Genomic DNA, 24,385 nt, shown 5'->3' with positions numbered 1-24,385 from the left:
GAGGCAGCACTAGTCACAATCACACAGTAGCAGCTATGTCTGACTGCTTCTTCATCCAGAACATTTAGAAATGCTCAGTCACATAATTATTATGTGTCAAAACTAACTGGCCAAGAAGTCCGATTCCATCAGTATGTCCTTTTTTTTCCTGCCTTCAGGTTTCCCAGCTACTAACCTAACATTATACTTTTGCTAATGAAGTAAAATACAACTCAGCATCAGCAAAAGGCCTCTGTTATAAATGCAAAGAAACTCTTTTTTATTTGCAGTTTTTTCCCTCCCAGAACCAAAAGCCATGAAGCAAAGAAACCCATACAGACATACCTGGACTGGATTCTTCAGGAGTGGGACTGCAATCTGCACAAAAATGGAGGTGTTAACATGCATGATTAAGGGGAAGCAACACATTTTAAACATAAGCAACAGAAATGCATAGCGCAAAGGCATTCTCAAACATTATTTTGACAATGTGGCCCAGCATAGACAGAATGTCCCATGAGCCACCTTTCCTCCCACTTAGGCAAGTATAAAATACACTGTAAAATACTACAGAACAATAAGTGGGACAGGAACAGCCTCCCATGGTCCAGTAGCAATAGGTGTCTATAGGTCACAGGCCACCAAGTTTGAGAACCACCAGCTGAAGGGCTTGCATTAAAATCAGCTAAAGAAAAAAGCAAAACACTAACAGTTCTAGAGTACATGAAGCACATACATGACATTTTAAAAGTGTATACCCTAATGTACTTTACATGTACCACTTGAAAATGTAAAGTGTGAATACCACATATTTGCAAACATATATATTTTTAGGAAGGCTTGTCAGGGAGTATGCACTGAGTGCAATACATTCTCTCAGTGACAAGTTCAGGCATGTAAAAGAAAAAGAAAGGAAAATGTCCTGGAATAACGAACCACGAACAAACAGTATCAAATGGCAAATATCAAACACAGGAAGATATATTAGGCCCAAAGATTAACAACTAAAGAATTAAATGCACATAGTTACACACAGTAAACAACTGTTCTAAGCAACCCTAGATTTACTAAATGATAAATAATGTAAACAGTCCAAGAAGCAAATATATAAGCAGATCAAGTACACAATGATGGGTATTAATGAGTATATGAACCTGGGCAAAGTGTGGGTTGTCATGAGGATACCATGTGATATATACAGTCCAATTATTCCCAAGCCTATAAACCCAAACAAGATGCACTAAACTGCATACTTCTAAGATATGCTAAACTTCATCCAAATATTGACGAACGTAATGTATGCACATCCTCCCCCAACACTTATTTGATAAGCTAGGGACCACAGCATTGTCATAAACCAGAAATAATTGAAATGTGGAACACAGGGCAGCAGTGAGGCTGCTATGAGTGCAAGAAATTGGTACATACACTTAGGATGCTTGGTTGGGAGAAAAAGAGGAGTCAGGGATAGATGGGGGTGTGTAGGATAAGGAAAACAAGTCTCTGAATGAAGCGCACAACCATCCAACCCCTTTCCCATGAAGATATTTCTGATGGGGTGAGATTTTGAGAGGAGTGGGATGCACCGAGTGGAGGACTAAAGAGTTGATCCTAGAAAAGAGATGATCACTGAAAAGGTGGGATGCCTGTAAATAGTTGAAACCCTAGATTTTGATATCATTTTGAGGTTCCTTCAGAGAATATGTACAATTACACTGATGATGGGCAGAGGAGGTTCAATTAGTGCCACAGAATGCAGTCAAAGAAAGTTTCCATAAACTGATAACATTATCAGAAGAAATACTCAAAGAAGAACAAGGTCCATGGTGTTTCACTATACTATGGACCTTGATCCTCTTAGAGTATTTCTTCTGATAAGGTTATCAGTTTATGGAAACTTTCTTCGACTGCATTCTGTGCCGCTAACTGAACATTTTTCTGCTATGAAATACTTTAGTGAATATTTATTTATATACCATGAACCTTGGCTATTTCTCAATATTTCTCCTAGATAGCAGCTACTGGATAAAAGTGCTACATTAATAGCAGCTACCTTGTTTGGGTATATTGATTTGTGGATAATTAGACTGCTTCTGTCCTGTTATCTTTGAGCTTCCCCTAGTTTCATCTATTCCAGGAATGGGGAAAGTGTTGTCCATGGACCATATGCAATTCCTCTACTCCATTTTATTGTCCAACCAAACCCACCACCAGTCCAAAAAGCCCCAAGGAACTGCCAACACACACAAACCCTTCTCCAACCCCCAACCCATTCAGAACCCTGCAGTCTCCAAAGCCTTCTTTTCCTTCTGTTTCTCCTCTAAAATGTTGGCAGAAAGGGACACAAAGTCACATCTTGTCACTATTTTGGAGGCGAACTGAAAGGGAAAAAGAGGACATTTTGGTATGCTTGGGGAAAGGAGTATGACCTGCAGGAGAGCTGGGGAAGGTGGAAAACTGTCCCCTGTGCAGATCTCCACCTCCTTCATAAATACTGTCATATATTTGCATTACTTATATATATGACACTTGAATGTTGCCTCTTAACTTAGTAAACTTTGTTTTGCTTATAACAGTAAGTTACTGTGCAAGCATCCTTTGTTCAAATACATTTTCATGTTATTTGATGATATTGTTTGTTCATATATTTTGATCCTTTGTTCTTCATTCCATGTCCTTTCCTGTCTTTTTTATACTTGAAAGGTCCTTTCCCCTGGTGCGGCTAGGTGCAGATTTGTGCCATATAATATGAGAAAAAGCTTTCAGAATCCCTAAAGTACATTAGAAATCTTCAGCTCATTTTTTTTAAATAAGCCACCAAATCTTAAAGTGGACCCTACTTTCCCCTAAATTAAAGAATAAATGTGTCTAACTACAAGCTGGGAAATCATGTCTCATGGATTATTACACTGTGCAAACAGGGCCAGCCCTACTGTTTGGCATAGTGAGGCAAGCATCAGCTCAGGCAGTAGATGTTTGGGAAATGGTGCAAGGCACTGAGGGACAAAGCTCTGTGGTAAAACACTTGGCTTGCCCTGTGCCTGCTAGTTTACTGCCTTAAAGTGTAGTCAAGGACTGTCCTTGGACTCTTTCACATTACTCAACTACAGTCAGCCCTCCATATCCATGGATTCTTTATCCATGGATTCAACCATCCACAGCTTAAAAATATTTTTAAAATATATAAATTCTGAAAGATAAACCTTGATTTTGCTGTTTTATATAAAGGATACATTTTACTATGCCATTGTATTTAATGGGATTGGAACATCCACAAATTTTAGTATCCATGAGGGGTCTTGGAAGCAAACCCCAGTAGATACCAAGGGCCCACTGTATAGCAGTATGATTACCCTGTAACTGCCATGGCTCTATCCTGTGGAGTTATGGGATTTGTAATTTATGGAAGTGCATTTAATATTATCAGGCAGAGAGCTCTAGTACCTCACCAAATCCAAAGCCCAGTATGAAACTATGCCACTTAAAGTGGAATAATGGTGCTATAATTGTATAGTGTGAAGGGTCACCTGTTGTCAGTGTTGAAATAAGATTCATTTGGCATTACAGTCATTTTTTATTCATGAAATAGGAGAAAGGTACTACCTTCTTCTTTCCCTAAGTCTGGCCCTGCAAGCTTACAACAGGGCACTAGGGACACATGGTAACATCTTTCTCCTGTTTCAGTATTTCTTTTCACAGGCTACAAGGAAAAAGCTTTGGATCTATGGAAACAAAAAAGAAACTGATGAAAAGGGAAATCTGCCTCTTGGCCACTTTCATTTTCATATAAAACTAAACAAAAGTTTAAAGGATTGGTGTGAAATTAGAAAAAAGGAAAAGGGAAATGCTATACTCAGCTCTGAATATTTGTTCTCTTCTAATGAAGGGTGAGCATAGAATCATAGAGTTGGAAGAGACTACAAGGGCCATCCAGGCCAACCCCCTGCCATGCAGGAACTCACAATCAAAGCACCCCTGACAGGTGACCATCAGCCTCTGTTTAAAGGCCTCCAACTAAGGAGACTCTTTGCATGGAAATGTACAGTTCACCACTAAGTATATATCCCTCATACAAGCTAAATAGGAGCTTTAAGGGACTGGTGGGAAAGCTGAAGAAAGGGAAGTACATGTATTGATCACAGAATCATATAGTTGGCAGTGACCTCAATGCCATCAACTCCAATCCCTGACAGGTTGAAAAGGAACAACAACTGTGTGATGTCATGCACACAGTTGCTTCTGGATTTTGTCAAGACCTTGGGGAAGGTGTTTTGGTTTCTTCATTCTCTGAAGATGCCAGCCACAGATGCTGGCGAAACGTCAGAAAGAAACTCTGCTAGAACACGGCCACATAGCCCGAAAAACCCACAAAAAACTATGTGTTTTGGTTTGTTGTTGTTTTTACTAAAACAGAAACCCCTAACCTGCATGACTACTAACCCTGATGGCTTAGGTCTTCAGGGACTTGGTTGTCCAAATAAGTAACTCTTCCAAAGTTTAACAGTCTAACGTCTAACAGTAGCCTATATTATCCCTGCCCAATTGGGACCTTGAAGCACACTCATCCTATTTTCTTTCTCTGACTTTTTACACTCCTCCAAACCTATTTATGACAGAAAAATTAACATGTTTTGTCTTAGTGTAAAACCATATTCAAAATTCATTCAGGCCATCCTATGTTCAGAAGGGCCTTAATCAAACAGAACCAACATACGCATAGCACACTTATAGTTACAATCAGGCCAGAATCCTGTTAGTGCATTAAGCTAGTCTAACCACACCAGTGTAGGTAGTAGCAACAGGGCAAATAAGGCAACAGGTCCAGAGGCTGTGAAAGAGGAAAGACATTGGAGAAACAGGCTACTTGGAATCTGCAGATTTGTCTGCTTTTCCTCGCCATTGCTGTGCCATTAATTCAAGAGCTGGTGAAAAGCATCAACAGGATTCCAGGATATGATTCCATGCCAACGCCTGAAAAAGTGGACTGAAACTTATGTTCCACTGATGGCAAGAAAATGAAAACCACTTAAAGCAAAAGCTTAACAAATTGATTGAATGAGTCTGTAGCTATTTGTTTTATATAATATATTTTAAATTTTGGACATTCTCGGCATTAGGTGATGTATTTCTAGGGAAGAAGGCATTATTCCCACAGGACAGGAAAGAATGACATTCAGGCTGAAACTATGTTTCATGGCAGATAAGGGCAGCAATCAAAAATAGCAAGCCTGCATCTCCTTTCTTCCTTCTCTTCTCTCAAGTGATATAAAATGTGAGAAGCAACTGCACTATGTGTTTTCTTGTCCTCATGTCCATTTCATTGGCTAATGATTGCAAGACATTATGCTATATAAGTATTGCAAGACTTTACTAGGAGAGGAGGGACAACAATGATGTGGGCCTCTTACTTTTTCAAGAGCAGCACCTCCCAATATGCATTCTAATGCTAAAATTTGCTGGTTTTTTTAATGTAAACGAAAAGATTATAATAGAAGTAGAAACATCAATAAATGTAGAAACATCAAAGAAGCATCAGGTAGAAATCTAAAGAAATGTTTTTGTCACTCTCATTAGGAGATTATATTCATGCTGCCCTGTTTCATTTGACAGCTTCATGTTATGGTAGATTTTCTTCTTTCTACTGCTCTTAGCACTGGCACCATACTTCACTTCAAGTTTAAGTTCATTTTAAACTCTTCCATTTCTTCTCTAGTATCTCATTCTCCTGCAGATCTCAAGAAATGTGTTAACATGCAGCAACTCTTCTTGGCTTTGCACTACCTGACAGCAGTCTTAATTTTGGTCAGTTAATAGAAGAAGAACATTAAAAACTCTCCCCCTTCTTCCATTCCATTTCTCCCCTTTCAACTATATGTCCTGAAAATAGATGGCCCATATATTTTGACAGATGTCTTGCAATGCATTCTTAAAGGAAAGCCCAAAAATAGTATCTTCAAATTCCTCTTATCAGTGCCAAGTTACTTCCTAGATATTTAACAACACATACTCATTATGCACCAGCTTCCCAAGTCTTAATAAATGTATTTCTTTATTATCCTTTTGATTCTTTGTTGGATACGTGACATGCTTTACTGCCTATGGGTTAAAAGGCATCAAAATCTGCAAGGAATTGTTTTGTCTTTAATTTATATAGCATTCAGCATATCTTTTGGAAAATGAAAAACATCCTATTTTCAGCAGAAGATATTGTAGCACCTTCACATACTTTTGAATGCCAATTGAAGAATTTGATATATTTCACTCTGAACATGCTAATGTCAAAGTGACTGGACACGTGTTCAACTGAACACAACAGTAGGCATTGAAATATGTTGATTCATAATTTCAATGGTTCTCAGCCAATAAGTAGCAGGAAGCTTCTGATGAATTTACAGAGACTGTTTGCCACATTAATAACAACATTACTATGCTTTTGTCAGCAGTGCAATGCTATACATTAGATGCTCAGTGGCTTGGTTAAATCCATTTCTTAATCACTCATCTGATGTGAGATTGTAGCACTCCTTAGCAACCACTCTTATGCATCTGATTTAGTCAACCAGTTTTTGCCCACATTCTCCCACACTTCCTTCATGAAAGATCATTTTTAAAAGTCAGTTTTGTATCTGCAAACAGTAAAGGCATCATTAGTTTTCATGCTAAACCATTTCATAATGGTGAATGCACTCAATTAATTTCATTCTTATATCTAACACTTGACAATAAATAACTCAGAGATAAAAGTTAAAACCATTTACACCCCCCTGATTCCAGATCTCACAAATTAAAAGACATATTGTACTTAATTAATCAAATGTGATAACACTTTACTTTTTCTAAATTATACTGTAAAATATTTACTATGAAATGTCAGTGAATCACAAATGTACACAATTGTAAGGAAGTGTAATGAGGAAACAGTATGAGGAAGGATGCTTCTGTCAACTTCTGAGTAATTTTGGTTTTAAATATATTTTGAAATATAATGTGCCGTAAGCATATGGGATGCATTGATTCCTCACTTCTGTGCTGAAGAACTATTAGATTTCTAAAGATATCCTTCTATAGAACACATAATTTGTTAGAGTCTAACCATTAGAATTGTTCTGATGTTATACTTGCGCTTTTGTGACAAACATGTAACATGTGGGCATGACACACAAATGAGCATGCATCTTTAAGAATCAGTGTATATGGGTATATGGAACAATCAGTTTTCCAGGCACAGGTTGAAAAGATGTCCATATATACATGTAACATCTACAGCCAGCATAATGTGTGAAGATGCCCTCTGTCTCAACTTCCCAAACTGTTCTTTCCTTTCTCAACAAAAAACTTGAATTAAGATTGAATGCTCATTCTCCTTCTAACAAGGATTTCTGCTAAATGAACAAGTCAATGACACCCATGTTAACTTGAATGTATGAGCTCAGTCATGGCTCATTTTCAGCCAAGTTATTTTCCCATTTAACTACACATTCTGGATGAAAGTATTCCACATATTGCCTTCTGTGAGCACAGCTATCACCTTTCAAGTCCACACCTCCTCACAGAGCAAGCTTACAAATTTCCTCAGATTTCCTCTTCTAATTTGAGTGGGTGAACAGGCAACTTGTTGCCCTCCAGATGGTGTTGGACTGTAACTCCCATCAGCTCCTAGCAGCCAGAGCCAGCAATGAACAACAAGATGAGCTGCATTCCAAAAACAACTGTAGGGACACAAACATTGCTCACCCCTGAAGCAAACCATTCCTGCCAATGCACAAGCAGATGGACAAAAACATCTGAACTGGTTTTCAGGCTTCGGGGGATCACTCCAAAAATTTGGCTGGCATTTTACTTCAAACCTAATTTGCAGCTTTGAGGAAACATGTCCCTTGCAAATGTATTTGCATGTGTTCTGCTCTGGCCTTTTTCAACCTACTGTCTCCAGTTGTTTGTTAGCTGATCTCTTTCTAGCTACAGGTTGTGTGGGTGAGAAAGAGACCCAGAGAGATAAAGAGACTAAGTGAGAACGCTTGTATAGCTGATGAACAGTGTTATGCTCTTGATGGGGATTTAAGGTCTGATCAATTTTTTATTGAATTCACTAAACAGATTTCAGCTTTTACCACTGATTCTGGAGACAACACCAGATGCACAATAGAGAGGCCAGCCTAGCATCTCCAGGTGGCTGTAGTGGACATCATCTGTCATTACTCGTTATGCTGGCTATGGAAGTTAAAGGACAAGAAAAAAAAACACTGGAGGGTCACCATAGCCTATTCCTGGCTCAAGAGTTCAATGAGATCACCTAAATATATGCTCAATTTTGTAACCCAAACATCAAAGGTATAATATACAACATCTTCCTTTCACATTTGTTTTAAAGATTTCTAAAGCAAAGTACTTGGAGTCTTTTGGGAAAATCCTATACAAAATTTAGGGAAGGGCCCTAAAATATCTGTATCCAGTTCTCACACGTTTTCAGAAACAGATAGGCTAGGTAGTGAAATTCTGCAAGGGGAAGGGGAGTCAGTTTGCAGAAACGTAATATGGCTTTTACAGTTTAATCATCAGCACCCAAACCTGAAGGCAGAGCTGATAAAAAGAACTCTGGAAAGACATGCGGCTTGGAATTAAGGAGTCTTCTGCTTCTCCTCACACTGCCAGTGCCTTATCCTATAGATTGACTTCAAGAAGGGATGGTATGCCTTTAATCTATTTGTTCTAGTATGCCCCAAACAGGTATTTAAAGTAAAATAAAGTCAATTTGAACTGAGTCCATCTGCCTGGTAATGCAGTCTACAGCTCTAAGACACATTGGTGGGATTTGTGCAATAAGTCCTGTAACTACATGGTGTGAGGCCTTTAAATATCACAGCAACAGTTTAGGATGAACTGAGGGAAAATGGTTCCCACTGTTCAGGTCTAACATGGGGAAAACCCTTCTCTTACTGATTAAGAAAATTCACACAGAGCATGATGGACAAAAGGCTAAGAAATATGTCAAAGCAGAGCAAAGCAGCAACAAGAAGAAGCCATGGCTGTCATCATACGCACTTGTGATTCTGGGACAATGGCATGCAGAGGATGATATGGATGGAGATGATGATGGAGATGATGAGGGTGATGATGATTGGGGTGATGAAGATGCTGTGGTTGTATTTAAGGCGTTTGGCTTTATCCAGTATGCACGGGTATCCCGTTTACCTTTCTTGCTAGAACAGCTAACGTCACATTGGAAAACATCTTCACAGCTATCACTTTGCAATCGCTCTTTCTGAAGAAGTTTGTCCACCCTCTGGATAATGCATTCAAGACTTTTGTCAACATTGATCCAGACTTTTTCCTGGAAACAAAAACCAAACAAATATATGACTTTGTGCTCTTGAGGCTCAATAAATAAATAGGGTATAGGGCAAGCTAATTTTTAAATTTCACTACGGAAAGAGTCAAAACAGCAGATGGAAAACTCAAGAATTTCCATGAGCAAAATGATTATTGCAATGGACCCAGTCAAAGTCACACCCATTCTATCTTTCAAAATATTATTTCCCACTATTATCAGTGTTTTCATTTCCTGACACATTTTATAGGCACAGAATGACCCTTCATGGTAAATAAACCTCTCATTATGATATGCTTTCCTCTATATTTTACTGGAAAAACTGCAGCTCAAAAATCTATTCTAGCCATTTTAACTAACTTAGCAACATGGTTTAAAAAACCCCCAGCAACATCAGTTTCTATCTGGATAAAACTGCAAAACTTCATTCAGGTTCTGTGAGCTGCTATAAATACTAAAGGGAAGAACTTATGTGGAAGCAGGAAAAGTTACTTTAAACTGATGGTAATGGTTTCTTATCAGATCATATAAATCTTTTGTCTTTAGCTCTAGTTTTGCAGGAAACTGAAAGCACACAGAGGGAAAGAGAGAGAGACGTTCTCAAAGCATTTAAGTGAAAATGACTGAAGCAATATGCTATTTAATGCCAACACAAAACTAAGGTTTCTCAGTCTGATTATGTTTTGATAGAAAACCTTCACAAGGCTGTTTGTTATTGTTCATGAAAGTATAATCAGTTAACATGATCAAGCTGACTGGTATTTTATCAACAGATGCTACTACCACGCAGATTTTGTTTTCCTTAGAAAATGCTTATGGAGAATGAAGCAAGAAGAGAGAAAGAGTACCACATGACTGTTCCACAATTACCTCTTTGAACAGACTGTCTCAAAACATGGTGGCCTGTACCTCCACTTAAAGGAACTTTCTTTCAATGCTAGAGTTGTAGCCATACAAGAATTTGATCATGAAGTTAACAAACCTACCCATTCTTCTTCGTGCCAATCCACCTGCAAAGAAGAGCGGCTATTTCTTCCTGTCCATCTGGCCACAAGAGTGTCTTGATCATTCCTGAGCACGACTTGTTCTTCCTCTGTAGAGGTTGGAGAGGCCTTTGAGGCTATATAATCTGGCCTTGCTGCATTGAGTGCATGGATGGAATTTGCTAACAGCTTACAGTCGCAGACAGTGACAAGCTGCCTTGTCTAGAAAAGATAAAAAATGACATACAGTGTTTATAAAAAGTATTATCTATCTTTAAACAATGTTTCGACATTTGTTATTTTAGCAAGCTTCCCATTCATTTTATCTCAAGACAACATGAAGCCATACTGTCTAACAGTGTGGGCTGGTGGTTCCCATGTCAGCAGAATAGTGAGTCCATTCCAGGTTCTGGATAGCTTGAAAGGAGTTTTAAGGTGTATAGGAACTTTAGGAATAAAGTTCAGCATCTTGGATAGTTCCTTTAAGCCTTGAATGCAAACTTGGGAGTGAATTCACTGCCCTGCTAATATAGAAGCCACCAATTGCTCCTGTTGCCTAGCTGGGAGATAAACAGGCATCATTAACTTAGATAATGGTGGGGAAGTGCCTTCCATTCTTCAGCATGCCCTAATTATACCCACAAACTGCATGGCTACTATGAAGTCTCAGACCTTCAAACTGAAAGTTTTCATTGACATAATTTAACTGGAACAACCCCATATGGCCATTCCAACTACCAAGGAAAAAAGCAGCTGGTTTCTCATATAGTCTGCTAAATCCAAATTTTGGTGAAAAGGGAAGAGATGCAAAATCTCAGTGAAAGTGCAATTATTTCTATTTCCCATTATGTCTAGCCCATGTCATCCATATAGTTTAGTCCAAATTACAATGTACAATAAAACATCTTAAGATCAGATAAACATATAAGGTGAAAATGCAAATGTATATAAAAACATCAGTGTTAGCCTAAGTAAAAAAAAATTTTTTTTCCAGAAAATGGACTTTTGCAAACATCCAGGAAAGAGAAATCCAACAAATGCAGGACAACTGCTAACAATGCCTTGTTATGCTTCCTTACAGCACAAACTTGCTGTTCAAACTGGATACATAAGGGGAAATCTTGGTAAATGTACGAAAAATCACAAATGGACACAAAAGCATAACTTCCGATACCTTGTCAGCCAAAATGGCAAGTGTTCTTTCAAGCCCATTGGCTGATCTGTCCTTGGCAGCTCTGGAAAGTCTTTCTGCATAGTAACTGACTTGAGTTTTCAGGGTATTGATTTGTGCAATGATCTCCTTTGCACGGATAATGTCCTGCGGTATGTATATTATTGACTGGGTTGTGGTTGAAGTGCTGGGGAAAGCAAAAAGGAATCAGTTTTAAACAATATCTGGGCACTGCAATTGCTTCTTTTTTCATGCTAAAAATATAGCAGTAGTATTAGAAGAAGAAGAAAATGCAGGCAACATTTTCTTCAAATTAATCATCAAATCTGAAATGATTGACAGTACACAACAAAGTCTAATATGCGAACTAGCATTACGGTGATACCCTGCAGTGAATAAAAGCATTTGGATGCAGATAGACAAATTGCACATGCCATGTGATTGTTCAGAAGTCACACATAAGAGATAGATAAATGCCCAAGAAGAGAGGGTAGCAATCATGGAATGACACCAAAATGGTAAGGAAGAGTCCTCTAATGCCCCTTAGCTTAGTCCCTTCCCTTGTGCATTCTTTTTTGATTCTAATTAACATTCCATTCATTTGGCCAAAAAGCCTTTGGGCAAATTGTTGACAACTTGTTACTCTAAGGACACAGTTGGCCCTTGGTCTAATCTCATGCAGCTCTGGGATAACTTCAAAAGTTCAGCATCCCAGATTACTAGATGCATGAGGTTGGGTGGGGAGGAGAGGGTGGTAGAAACTGGGAGACAGAAAAGGGACAAGCAAGCAATTTTTTTTTTTTTTTGGCTATGGCCCTGATTCCTACTGGTTTTAGTCCCACGCACTACTTACATGCAGCTCCTGACAGATTGCCCTAAAGCAATGTGACACCTAGCAGAAAAATGGCAGCTCAGCCTTGATCTAGCCATCTGCATTATCACCACCATGTAATTCACCACTAACTAAATAATGTCCACACATTCCTCTGTCCCAAAAAACTAAAGTTTCTTTAGCTGCATTTTAAATATTCTTGCTAGTTTGAAGACTCTGGTTTAGTCAAAGCCATACTTGAAGAACTGCTTATCAGGCAAGGCAAACACACCATCATCCATTTTCTGCATGGCGCACTGCTGCTCGATGTTTGACTGGGTCTTCAAAATATTTTAATGGCTGGACCATGTCATCAAAGGAAAATGGTTCTTATGTGTAAGTAAGTGTCAATACTGTCAAGAAGATAGCTCTATTACCAGAATGTTAGAAAGTGGACTTTACTAACATACAACATCCAGTTGAATAAAGTGTCATGTGGGTGTATCAACCTGGATACACGTAATGTTCTTTTTAAGTCAAGAAACCTTTTACAGTCAGTATCTAAGTCTGATAAGGAACAGCTTCCAATCCAGAATGGGATATTTCATGTACAGGAACAACACTCTGTGGATATTTGGCTCTTGTGGCACATATCCTCTGCTAAAAACCAAAAGGCTTTTAAAGGTTAACTTTGGAGGATCTAAACTTTGAAAGCTGTTTCCAAAACAACTGTTTGGAGGGAAATACATTGACTAGCACTCAAGGAAGTCCAAGTATAATAAATCTAAGTGGAAAACAACTAGGCAGTCTCAAGACTATACTGAAGTCCCTCAGCAGAGATGTTCCCATGCTGTGCTCAGACAGTAGAAGAAAAGGAACTAAGGGAGAGGTGGTTAGTGGTATCATTGGACAGGGGAATCCTGACCAAAGTCTCCTCTGTTCTAAAATGCTTTGAATGTGGCTCTGCACAGGTGCAAATCCAACAGGTTAGTCTTGAAGAAAAGAAATACATTTATTAAGACTTGGGAAGCTGGTGCATAATGAATATGTGTTGTTAAGTATCTAGGAAGTAACTTGGCACTGATAAGAGGAATTTGAAGATATTACTTTTGGGCTTTCCTTTAAGAATGCATTGCAAGACATCTGTCAAAATATATGGACCATTTTCATTCTACACACCATCTATTTTCAGGACATGATTTGTTGTTGATTTTTACAAGCAACAGGCATGTAACAAAAGTTACAGCAAAATATTTGGATTTTCTAAGAATAAATTGTCTTACACGACAGGGGTGATACCATGCAGAACTATAATATAATTAGCAGCAAAATGCATGCAGTACATATTCTGGTGAGACTTATATTGAAAAGCAAGGAAAGCAAATCCAGTCTCAGAATGAGAGGAAATAAATCACTTGAAGGCATGAGGGTCACACAGTCTGCTTTTTGCAATCATTCTCCCAAATGAACAGCTATTATCCTTCACTGACAACATGAACTGTAAAAATAATGTTTAGAAAACCCTCAAATAATTTGAAAGATTTATATACATTTATGTTCCACAGAAAGCTAATACAATAGTGCTTTCAGGAAAAACTATCAATTTGTTTGAGAAACTAAATTTGTGAGGTAATGTTTTAATGTAGACACTGATTAACTGGAATATGACTGTAATTAATTTGAATCTGTATGTTTTGCAATCCTCAGAAAGGCAAACACAGGTAACACCGTTTCATCATGTATCCAGTCAGCAAAAAAAAAGCCTTTAGGTTTTCAGAATGGAGGTCTGAGAAAACAATCCTAAACATTCAACTGTTTAGTCCCATAGAACCCAAGAGCAATCTAATCCTTAAATGAGCAGAGGCCAATTCATGCATTGAAATGAAACCCAGTTCTAGATCTAGGTCTACACACAACTCTTGCACAAACAGACTGTCCCATTCCTTTGAATAGTGGAAATGGATTTGCTTGTGCATTCCTTTCTATACATGGGTCCAGTTTCTGAAATTAAACAGGTAGCCCCTGTGAGCATGGACTTATATGTATGTACTCAAACAGCTACGACTAGACTCCATAGGAAAAATAGGAGAGGCATCACACTACTAGGATCTAATATAAAATATGGCTTGCTGAGTCTGAACCTATTTTACCAGCAGAGTTTGGTTTTGTAACACACGGAGACTGTTTGGGGCTGGTACTGATTGTGTCCTCTCATATCACTGATGTGCCAGTTCCATCACTGGAGGACAAAGATAAAGGTTCCCAGACTAGATAGTATGACCTACTGGCATTTAAGCCCTGGATAGCCCATGTTTTACAAATTGAGCCACAATGCATCCTATCTCCCTCCTACCATAATCTAATGTGCCACCTTATATTTGAGATGTTTATTAGAACTATGGAAAAATAATGTTAAGGTATAGCAAAAGAACCTGAAGCTTTTTGGGTTGTTAAAAGGTAGCATGATGCAGTGGTTTGAGTGTCAGACTATGACCCTGGAGAACAGGGTTTGAATCCCCACTCATCCAAAGAAACTCATTAGGTCACACTTACTCAGCCTCAGGAAAGCAAAGGCAAACCCATTCTGAATAAATCTTGCCAAGATGACCCCATGACAGGTTTGTCTTAGGGTCACCATAAGTCAGAAATGACGTGAAGGCACATAGCAACAACAACTAACAAGTAGTTACTTAAGCTGTTTGAAGCATTCCAAATTGTCTCTTAATATCTAAAACTCAAATTTTAGTCATCAGTGTTAGCTGTTCATTGGTAAAGCAAACAATTCAGGTGGAAAGGGCAATCTCATCATACAATATAGTTCAATAAACAGCCATATTAATGTAATGACACAAAATCAAAACAAGCCAAGATGCACAGCATTTAAAAAGGAAACAAAATCAAGCAATATCTACACAGTAATACATCAACTTTTCTTCAAAAAGATTAGAGCTCTGTGCTCAAACTCAGAAACATAAAACTCACCAACATTCCTCATAACTGCTAAAAAAAAAGAAACCAAAAGGAAAATTAGCTGTTATTTGTTAGCAAATACCAAAAACAGAAAACAAAGCAAAGCAATATTGGATAAATATGTTAATTGTTTTAATAGTCTCCACTAAGGCTTGGCTCATGTTGATAAATTTGGAAGCAAAACAAAATTACAATTAATGCAAAATGGTAAATGACATGCAGCCTGTAGATTTTTGGTTGTATCATCACAAGGAGCAAAATTACATAGCACACAAGGCACTCTGACAGCAAAATATATGAATAGCTCATCAATATGGAAGTACAACTCCAGCATCCAAAAATCTATGGCTGGGATCCACGGAACTAACAGTTCATTTGTATGGACCAACAGGGATGGGGTGCTTTGTGATACTTTCCCTAAGCCTCCCATACTGCACAGCAAGCTGTTTTTGAAATGGGAGGAACTCTCAAAAGCAAGTTCTGGTATCCAGGGTTAAATTAAGAGAAGCTGAAGCCCTAAACTCTCTCAGGTTTAAGAGGCCGCGTAGCATTATTGTGACAGAGTCCCAGATTTATTATTTACTTATGTATTTATTTTATTTCTTTTATATACTGCCTTTCTCCTTGATTGGGACCCAAAGCAGCTCACAGAAGAATCTGCTAAAAACAATAAGGGTTACTTCTAATACCTTATCCTGGAATCTCTGATTTATGTTAATCCTTCCTGAGAACCCACTACCAGCTACAGATATAGTAGCATGTGCATCCCATTGTCTACAAGGCCAGGACTAACAAGTCCCCTGACAAAACAGCAGTGGGTTCAATGTTAAAAAAAGGAAAAAAAACCCTTTTTTATTTTAATGCTTCTCTAAACATAGACTGCTATCAGGCTAGCTCTCTTTCCCTGTTAATTTAATTATATCCCTATCCTTTCATAACCTTTCCCTGAATGCACACAGCACTCTCTCTTTTAACTCTCTCTTCCCATCTGGCTAGCATTTTGCCTAACTAATTCAATCTTTTTCTCAACTGTCCAAATCCCTGTTTGGCTCTAAACTATGAAAACAAGGCTTTTTCCTCCTCTTCCCTCCTTCCAGACCTGTTTCCAACATGCTTTTTAAATGTACTGGCTGAACCAGAAGGGGGGAAGAATTCAGACTTGTCCATCATAATTTCTAAAAAGGTATATAATTTCAACAATTGGGCAAAATTTGAAATATGGATTTATTTATTGATGTATGGGTTATTTTAAGAGGCCCCTCATAATCAGAGGCCTTAAACTGTAATTCACTTAGTTTATGCATAAATCTGGCACTGCTGATACAGTGCTGTCCAAACCAATGATGGAGGAGATTTAAAAAAAAATAGATGGATGTGCCCAAGCCCTTGAATACACTTAAATTATTCTTTGAATTCTGACCTACATATGGGTTGCATAACTCTATCCAGATAATTTTTACTATAAGCAAGCAAGAGGGAAGGGTTGCAAATGGGACACAGGAGATGAAACTGAGTGAAGAAGTAAATGCAGCACTTCCCTTCGCACTCTCTGTCATGTAACACTGGTTCAAATATTTTAAAACATCAACATTTTTACAGATGTGCCCATGGCATTATAAACACCCAAGAAACCATTGTGATATGTATTACAAAAAATGAGTGTCGAAGGATTCAATCCAATTGCTAGTCCCAATTACAGAAGACCTCAATCAACTGTTGGATTGTAAATCACGATTTATGTAAATCCAACTGATAACAATGGGTCTATTCTAAAGACCAGTATTGAAGTCATTAGATATTATAGTGATTCTCAGTAGCAGAAAGGTTTGTGTAGAAAGGATTACTTTACTTAATAATAAAATCAGTATTCCTTTCTTAAAAGGGAAACTAAAATTTATTCTAAATTTGATTACATTTTTAACTCAGCTATTAGTTATCTCTTAACAAGACAACTGTACACTATGAAGTTTACTGCACGGGGGATAAAACGTCCCCCAATGCGGTCTAATGAGCACGAGCGCGCGTGGAGCGTGACAGGAACCCAATGGGGCCCAGAACGCGACTTTACCACACAGGGAATGCCGCCGCCGCCGCTGAGCGTTCCCATTGGGTTCCAGAGGGCACCATTTCTGGGAACTGTTTCAAAAGTGCTCCCAGAAATGGTGCCCTCTGGAGCCCAATGGGAATGCTCGGCGGCGGCGTTCCCTGTGCTGTAAAGTCGCATTCTGGGCCCCATCGGGTTCCCATCACGCTCCGCCCGCGCCTGCACTCGTGCTCATTAGAACGCATCGGGGGACGTTTTATCCCCCGTGCGGTAAACTTCTATGTCAGAGTATGCAGATTGTGTGGCTGTTTTCTGCCTCAATTCTAAACACATGCTGTTAATGCAAAGCATGAATATATATTTTAGAAATGAATAGATGATTTCCCAGAGCAGGAGAAAGTCTGATAAACTATCTTTGCATTGCTAAATCACAAATGCTTTATAGTATATAGTGAAAATTAAAACAAAAAGGAATTGTGAATGCACATGAAATTTCCATTGTTCCATATAAAATATAACAGACCTAGATTCAGTTTCTCACACACACACACTACAGTGTGCTCCCCCAACCATGTGGCAAACAACACTGCAGTGTTGGTCAATAAAGCGACCCTTATTCAACCCATTTACATGTGTCTGATCTTGTCATTTCATGGTCTGTCATCAATAGTCCACTGAATCAATCAGATTTACCTAAATGTTAACATACCACCCAGCAGCTGATTCCTCTAGTCTAGTTAGGGTGAGCAATTGGATTTTGGCCAGAACATCACAGTATTGTGTTTTATTATCAGTTCAGATATCTTTTTTTCCTCCAAAGAAACTAATAGTTCACAGTATTTTAAAAATATAAAAGCAAATACCCAATAATCATAAAAATGCGTTCACAAGCTAAAAGCAATGAAGAAAAAAAGAGAATAAATAAAAATGAACGGTGAAATAAAATAATGAGGTTACTGTCACTACCACTTCTTTCAAACATTCAAATGTCTGAAAGAGTCAGGACAGCAACACACAAGCTCAAATCCTACTTCAGTTATGGTGGTTCTGAGCACACTCAATCTCAGTGTTTACAAGCACACCTCACAGGCCTATCAGACTAAATGTGACATCATTTTTTTAAAAAAAAATAGCAGAGTAATGGGTTATACTAGATGATCTGTATGTTCTCCCACAGTCCATGGGGAGAAACACAACTTAATTTGCAGATGGGCAGTGATCTCTCTGAAAGAAACGCTTTGAGACAGAAAATTTGATATAGAAAGACCCAGATTTTACTAGATTTTCTTAAAACCTGGATCTCAAAAGCAGTAGGGTTTTTTTGTCTTGCAACTAGAATTTAAAGTTTGTTTCTTGGACTGAACCTCCCAGTATCCACATGGCCAGAAGGTGGAGGGGCCTACCTGCATGAATACCCTTCCATAACATTGACCAAATTCAGAACTATGACTAACATAGTCATTCTTTTCCCCTCCTGTATCGTTTTTAACACTTTTGCCTGATGAAGAAGCCACTGGAGCTTTGAAAACTTGCAACATTTATAATGTGCATTTTGGTTGGCCCAATAAAGGTTATCACTGTCTTATGGATTTTGGATGGTACTGTATCTTAAAACCTATGTATTTTATTTTTACAGCTATATGCTTAGTTGTTTAACATATGCAGTTGAGATAAATTAGCGATGGGAGGCTCCAATCTAAGCCTATTTAATAGTCCTACAGACACCACTGTTTTTACAAAGCCACCTTCGGCTGGTACAAGACTACAGGATACTTGATGTTGCTATGAGAGCAAGGCAACAGGGAACACGTGGAAAGAAGATCAGTCTGTTCTAACCTATCCCCAGAAATGTTTCCCCATGCAAATAGCTGTTCTGATGGACAAGCAGCATTGATAATATATCTGTATTCTCGTTTCCAGAATTTCAGAATGAAATAAAACAGAACAAAATGATGTCTCTGTCAAACAATTGCTATATTATGGCAACTTTGGGGCTGTCTTTCTTCGAAGATGTTTAGCAATCTGACAAAGATACTAGGTGTTTTAGACACAATCTATAATATACAAGCAAGCAGTATTGTTACTACTTGTACATGTTTACTTTTTCTTAAGACCTCTGCTGCATGAAAAGACCTAAAGCCTACCCTAGTGAACAGTAATAATAACAATCTAATGAATAAAACATGCTGTGGTGGCAGCAGTTTTCCTAATATGCTTATCATATTCTTAAATAAACCACTAAAGGTCTGCAGAGGCAAGCAACCCTATCCCAGGAGGTTCTAGTCTTTATCAAGTCACAGTAGATACTTCTGGACTACAGACTACAGAATCCTCTTCCCCATCCCAACAGGCACAGATTCTGAGAGTTGTAGTCCAAAAAGTAACATTTTGAAGCTCTACCACAGGCATTGATGGGATGTGTGGAAAATGTAGGCACAGGATGAGAACAGAGGCATGCTTAAAATTAAGTTTCTTCCACAGTGATTTCAAGCAAGACAGGTCTCAAAAAAAGAAACATCTACATGAATGCTCTCTACACGCATGTGTAATCTTTCTGGACACTTCTTTTGTAATCTGTTGAAACCACAATACATAGAAATAGCACAGGAAGAGTCTTTAAAAGTTTTTTTTAAAAAAAAAAATCAGTAGAGAGATACGGGCACCTCATACAGTAGGAAGCTATCCAACTTACCTCCCTCATTCCACCCAATTTGATTTTGACAATCAAGAACACAAGGAAACTAATGTAGTACTGTATGAAAAGTGTTACTGAATGCTTTTTAAAAAGCCTCTATGTAGGTATGTCCAATCCCTTCCCCAGTACTTTCTTTTTAGGTATAAAAGACATAATACTGTGAAGCCACTCTGAGTCCCAGTCCTGGGAAAAGAGCGGGATACAAATAAATAAATAAATAATGTTTTCATTACACAGTACATGAGGATCAACATAGAGGGACAGTAATGTGGCAATCAGTAATGTGAAAATTCCAGTTATTTCAGTTTGCATATGATTCCACTGGAGAATCATGCATCTTACCAGAGATTCACACTCTTAAGTACCATGTTTTCAATGTATAGTGGAAACAATCAAGGAAGAAATATAAATATTAGAATGTAAACAAAGAAAAAAGAACTCTAAATTACACTTGTTTCAAATATGCTACAGAACTCCCTGAAAATGTGTTTCTTTAAATTAAGGCTGCTGTACAGTTTTGTGAAGGAGAAAAATCTCTAATTTTCTGCCAATATAATGTATAAATACAGTTGGAATGCCTGGAAAGGTCAACTGGCATTTATCATCAGCAACTGCTTCTTGAACTGAAAAAAGCACTGATTGATTTTTCTATGGAACCCTATAGTCAAAGTTAAAAGGCCAAGAATACAAGCTCTCACTATGGCAATAGCATTCTCAGCAGTGGTTATTGCCAGATTTACCAGAAAGATACACCAGAAAACCAGCAAAAAACAGTTCAGACATGTTTCCTTCTGTGTTCAGGAGAGGAAAAATGCATTATATCATTTATGTGTGTCTGTGTTTGTATTCAAATTATTAAAAATTAGGAGAAAATTTTTAAGAAAACCTTCAAATATGTTCCTTAAAAATGCTGAGGGGGGAAATGCAAAAAGAAAAGAAAAATATCAAATGTAGTTATTATATCGAATCAGATGATCAAACATGCCCATTGTCACTAGAAGTGAAAGTCATCTTTATCTGCAGCTGATTATACAATAGGTTTTTAAAATGTAGGGAATAAAGCAAGGGAATTTAGGGACTGATGCAAGCCAATTAAGAAAGATTTTCCAACTGCTCCTTTCCCTCCCCATCACCAGCACTTTCTTGCTAGGAATTGGCAATACTGGCAGCAGAGCAGGAGGGTACCCAGGGAAGCCGCTGATTCCATCAAGATTCAGCACCTCATATTAGAAGCCCAGTACCAGCTTGGGTACTGTTAAAAATGACCTCATGTAGCATCTTAACCTTCTGGGAAAGTAACTTTCTGGATTTTAAAGTTACAACTTGGCTGGGGAAATTCTGAAAGTGGTAGTTCAAAAACATAACTTTTCAATGCACAACTAATATTTAAGCTTTCATTAAATCAAGCATGTATGGAGCATGTATCATGCATTCATTAAATGAGAAAATCTGCTAAATGCTGAATAATATAACTATTAAAAACAACCACCACAGGAAAACAGGTTTTCTGTCCCATTCTTTGCATAAAACATACTTAAGTTTTGTGGTTTTAGAGTGGTGCTTGCTATGAAGAAGTAGCATGCTTTTTATAAACCCTATGGCTGGAACAAAAAACATACAGTAACCATTCTAACTTACTGTTTCTTTGCATCTTCAAATTTATGCAGCTTTTTCCGCAGACCTCCAGATTTAAAGCCTTGACAATGAGCTGCTGGTGCTCCTATCGTTACAATATCATAATTTTGATCTAAATGGACAAAGATGAAGAGGAAAGGAATTCAAGAAAGTGTCTCATAATCTTAACTTAGAATGCAAGTCTTTGAACATTGATGGTATAAAAATATACTTTCTTAAATTTCTTACTAATCTTATAAAGGGTCTATAATACTTCTGCTGTAGTAATAAACGACACTGTGCATGCCAAACCTCATTTGACCCAGGTTTTCTTAACCATTTCCCCAAGAAATTGGACCACAGAGCTAGGCCTAATGTGTAGTGGAATTTATGATGATTTAAGACCAGTTGAAAGCTGCAGTCAAGACCAACAGAAAGATGTTATTCAGGGAAATGAAAATATCAATTGCTATTGTTCATTGTCAAAGGCAACTATTAAAATTAGCAGCAGACATTAAAATAGCTGCTGAAACACAATGGTATACTATTTTTGCAGGATACTCTCATAGTGTGACAGGCTTTTCAAATATAATTACACTACTGTTGTAGTTTTAATTCTCACTACCATTGTGTTTATTCTCTGAATTGCTGTAGGCTGTTATACCCGAAGACTTGTAAAATCCTAGAAGGTTTACTTGTTGTAAAAATCATGGTAGGATGTATCAGTGCTCAAATGACAGATTAGTGATATCACTCCTGTGAAATGTGCAAGATGGTAAGGGGCAGAGTGCTATAATATATGTCTGATTATAATGCCTTTATTACTGCCTTATGAACTCAAATAGTCCCATCCCTTCATTTATTTTTTATTCATTCAGTCTGTGTAAACATTTAATCAGTATCCAAAGTACTTGAACATTATTCCATTCGATTCAAGTATGTGCCAGTTTCTGGATCTCAATTGCGAGAGGTGATTGGAATCAGAGCTTGGAAAAACAACTGCATTACCGAAGCTTAGTTTAAGGATATGGATGAAAATCAAGCAATCTAGATGCAATGTGAGTGATCCATTCTCCCCAAATGATAAGTAGGACTGATGATAATTTTACATTATTAAAAACCCTTACAAGTTTAGGAACTGATGGCATCCATGGAGAGTCCAGCTTTGGAATATTATATTAATACCTAACTTTCTGCTGGCATAGAAGTATCACATAATAGCACTGTGACATAGATCAGTGTTTCTGAACCTTTTGTAAACTAGATGTTTTAGACTAGAATTAGACTAGAATTTCCAGACTAGAATTCCCAAAATCTCCATGTTGGAGCTTCTGGGAGTTGAAATCTAATAACTGTGGAAGACCCCTGATGCAAGCATCTTCCAAGTTTTCCTACCCAACATAAACCTTCATTCCTTGGGCTCAGAGTTTTTCACAAGCCCCTTTCACGCATCATGACACCACCAAGTGTTATTTTCCCCTACAACAAATATTTAGTGAAATCACCTTGATCTTAACCTATACATCTTCACTTACAGTCCTATCCAGGCAGCAGAAATACATTCTCAACTAATCACCATTTCTTAGCCTCGCTTTCCACATTACCAAGAGACTTTTCACACCAAAATACCTGTGCTATAAAAGTGACACGGAGAGCTCATTTACAAGTTTTGCCCATCAATGAAAGGGTGCACTACAGTAACAGAATGGGAGCAGGATGGACACAACGTCGTCTGATAAGTACCAAGCAAAGACACTTTTATCCTGTTAAAATCCCACTTTTTAACCCGGTGCTGTAACGTCCTAAGTTTCTTGTGGGGATGGGAACTCCAAATTTGACCCCAGTTGGGAAGTGACAAATTTTCATTCTGTCCCTATTCCTGTTCAGGGTTCAGACTACTCCATTCCATACTCCCAGACAGTCAGCAAGCCCAGCGTTAATGGGTCTTTTGGTCCCCCTCCAAAAGCTATTTTCTTACTTCTGTAAACACTAAAACCATTCTTTCACATACAGATTTTTGCTGTCCAAACTAAATAAAGATCCACAGTCATAGAAGTGGATTTGCTGTGAGTTTACAGGATCTGTGAACAAGAAAAGATACCTGAACCTGCATCATCTTGGACCCTCATTCGTTGTATGTGCAAATTTGTGGGCACAAATTCCAGCTTTTTATCAGCTTTCAGGCTACTTGCTTTGAATGATGGACCTGAGGAAACATGAAGGAATACACATTCAGTCCTTCAAAACACAACCATTACAAGACAGAGGGGAAGGAAGGAAGGAAGGAAGGAAGGAAGGAAGGAAGGAAGGAAGGAAGGGTTAGTAACAAATTCAAGTTCAAAATATAGCAAAAGTATATATGTAAATAGATTGTTTGGGGACAGGATGTGGGATGGTTTTCACGATGTAGGCAAGATTAAGAGCCAAGACTCCAAATCCCCATTCCCTCAAGTAATCTTGCTGAGTTTCTACAGATAACATTTGTTCCATTACTTTTCTCTGTCTCCAGAGAAACCCCTCAGGGAACCAGATTTGGACTGAAGATTTGTGGTTAATACAATTCTCAAAAGATATCCTTATGCATCTCAACAAGCTATTGTTTGATACATGTTTATTTCATCCCCTGATGCTTTCAACTCAGGGACAGCATGCAGCAAGACAATCCCAACAAGATTCAACAGAACTCAATTTTTTCCATCTCTCCATCTATACATACACAAGGACACATCTCTGACATCTTTTAAGCACCAGAACAAGTTCCAGCTGTTCGCCTGTGCTTTCATGATATTT

The 24,385-nt window shown here is 38.0% G+C and overlaps 1 protein-coding gene across 11 annotated transcripts in view; it reads right to left on the bottom strand.

The window, feature by feature from the left end:
- The window catches only part of LOC149319325 (inositol polyphosphate-4-phosphatase type I A), a 134,665-nt gene that overhangs the window by 30,232 nt on the left and 80,048 nt on the right, over positions 1 to 24,385 (bottom strand). For 4 of the 11 annotated variants that reach the window (XM_089511474.1, XM_089511470.1, XM_089511472.1 and 1 more), the window contains exons 12-18: positions 23,697 to 23,801; positions 21,620 to 21,728; positions 15,255 to 15,272; positions 11,465 to 11,648; positions 10,294 to 10,512; positions 9,022 to 9,310; positions 325 to 357 (exon numbers count right to left, since the gene is read on the bottom strand). In XM_089511474.1, the coding sequence (XP_089367600.1) occupies positions 325 to 357; positions 9,022 to 9,310; positions 10,294 to 10,512; positions 11,465 to 11,648; positions 15,255 to 15,272; positions 21,620 to 21,728; positions 23,697 to 23,801 (957 nt within the window). The remainder of the gene's footprint in view (positions 1 to 324; positions 358 to 9,021; positions 9,311 to 10,293; positions 10,513 to 11,464; positions 11,649 to 15,254; positions 15,273 to 21,619; positions 21,729 to 23,696; positions 23,802 to 24,385) is intronic. The other 7 variants (XM_089511479.1, XM_089511477.1, XM_089511475.1 and 4 more) reach the window with 6 other exon arrangements.

The sequence above is a fragment of the Sceloporus occidentalis genome, unplaced genomic scaffold, assembly GCF_023333645.1.
Source record: "Sceloporus occidentalis isolate IW3139 unplaced genomic scaffold, rSceOcc1.0.p SCAF_2, whole genome shotgun sequence".
In the NCBI taxonomy this organism is placed as follows: Eukaryota; Metazoa; Chordata; class Lepidosauria; order Squamata; family Phrynosomatidae; genus Sceloporus; species Sceloporus occidentalis.
This window is presented reverse-complemented; position numbering and strand designations above follow the sequence as displayed.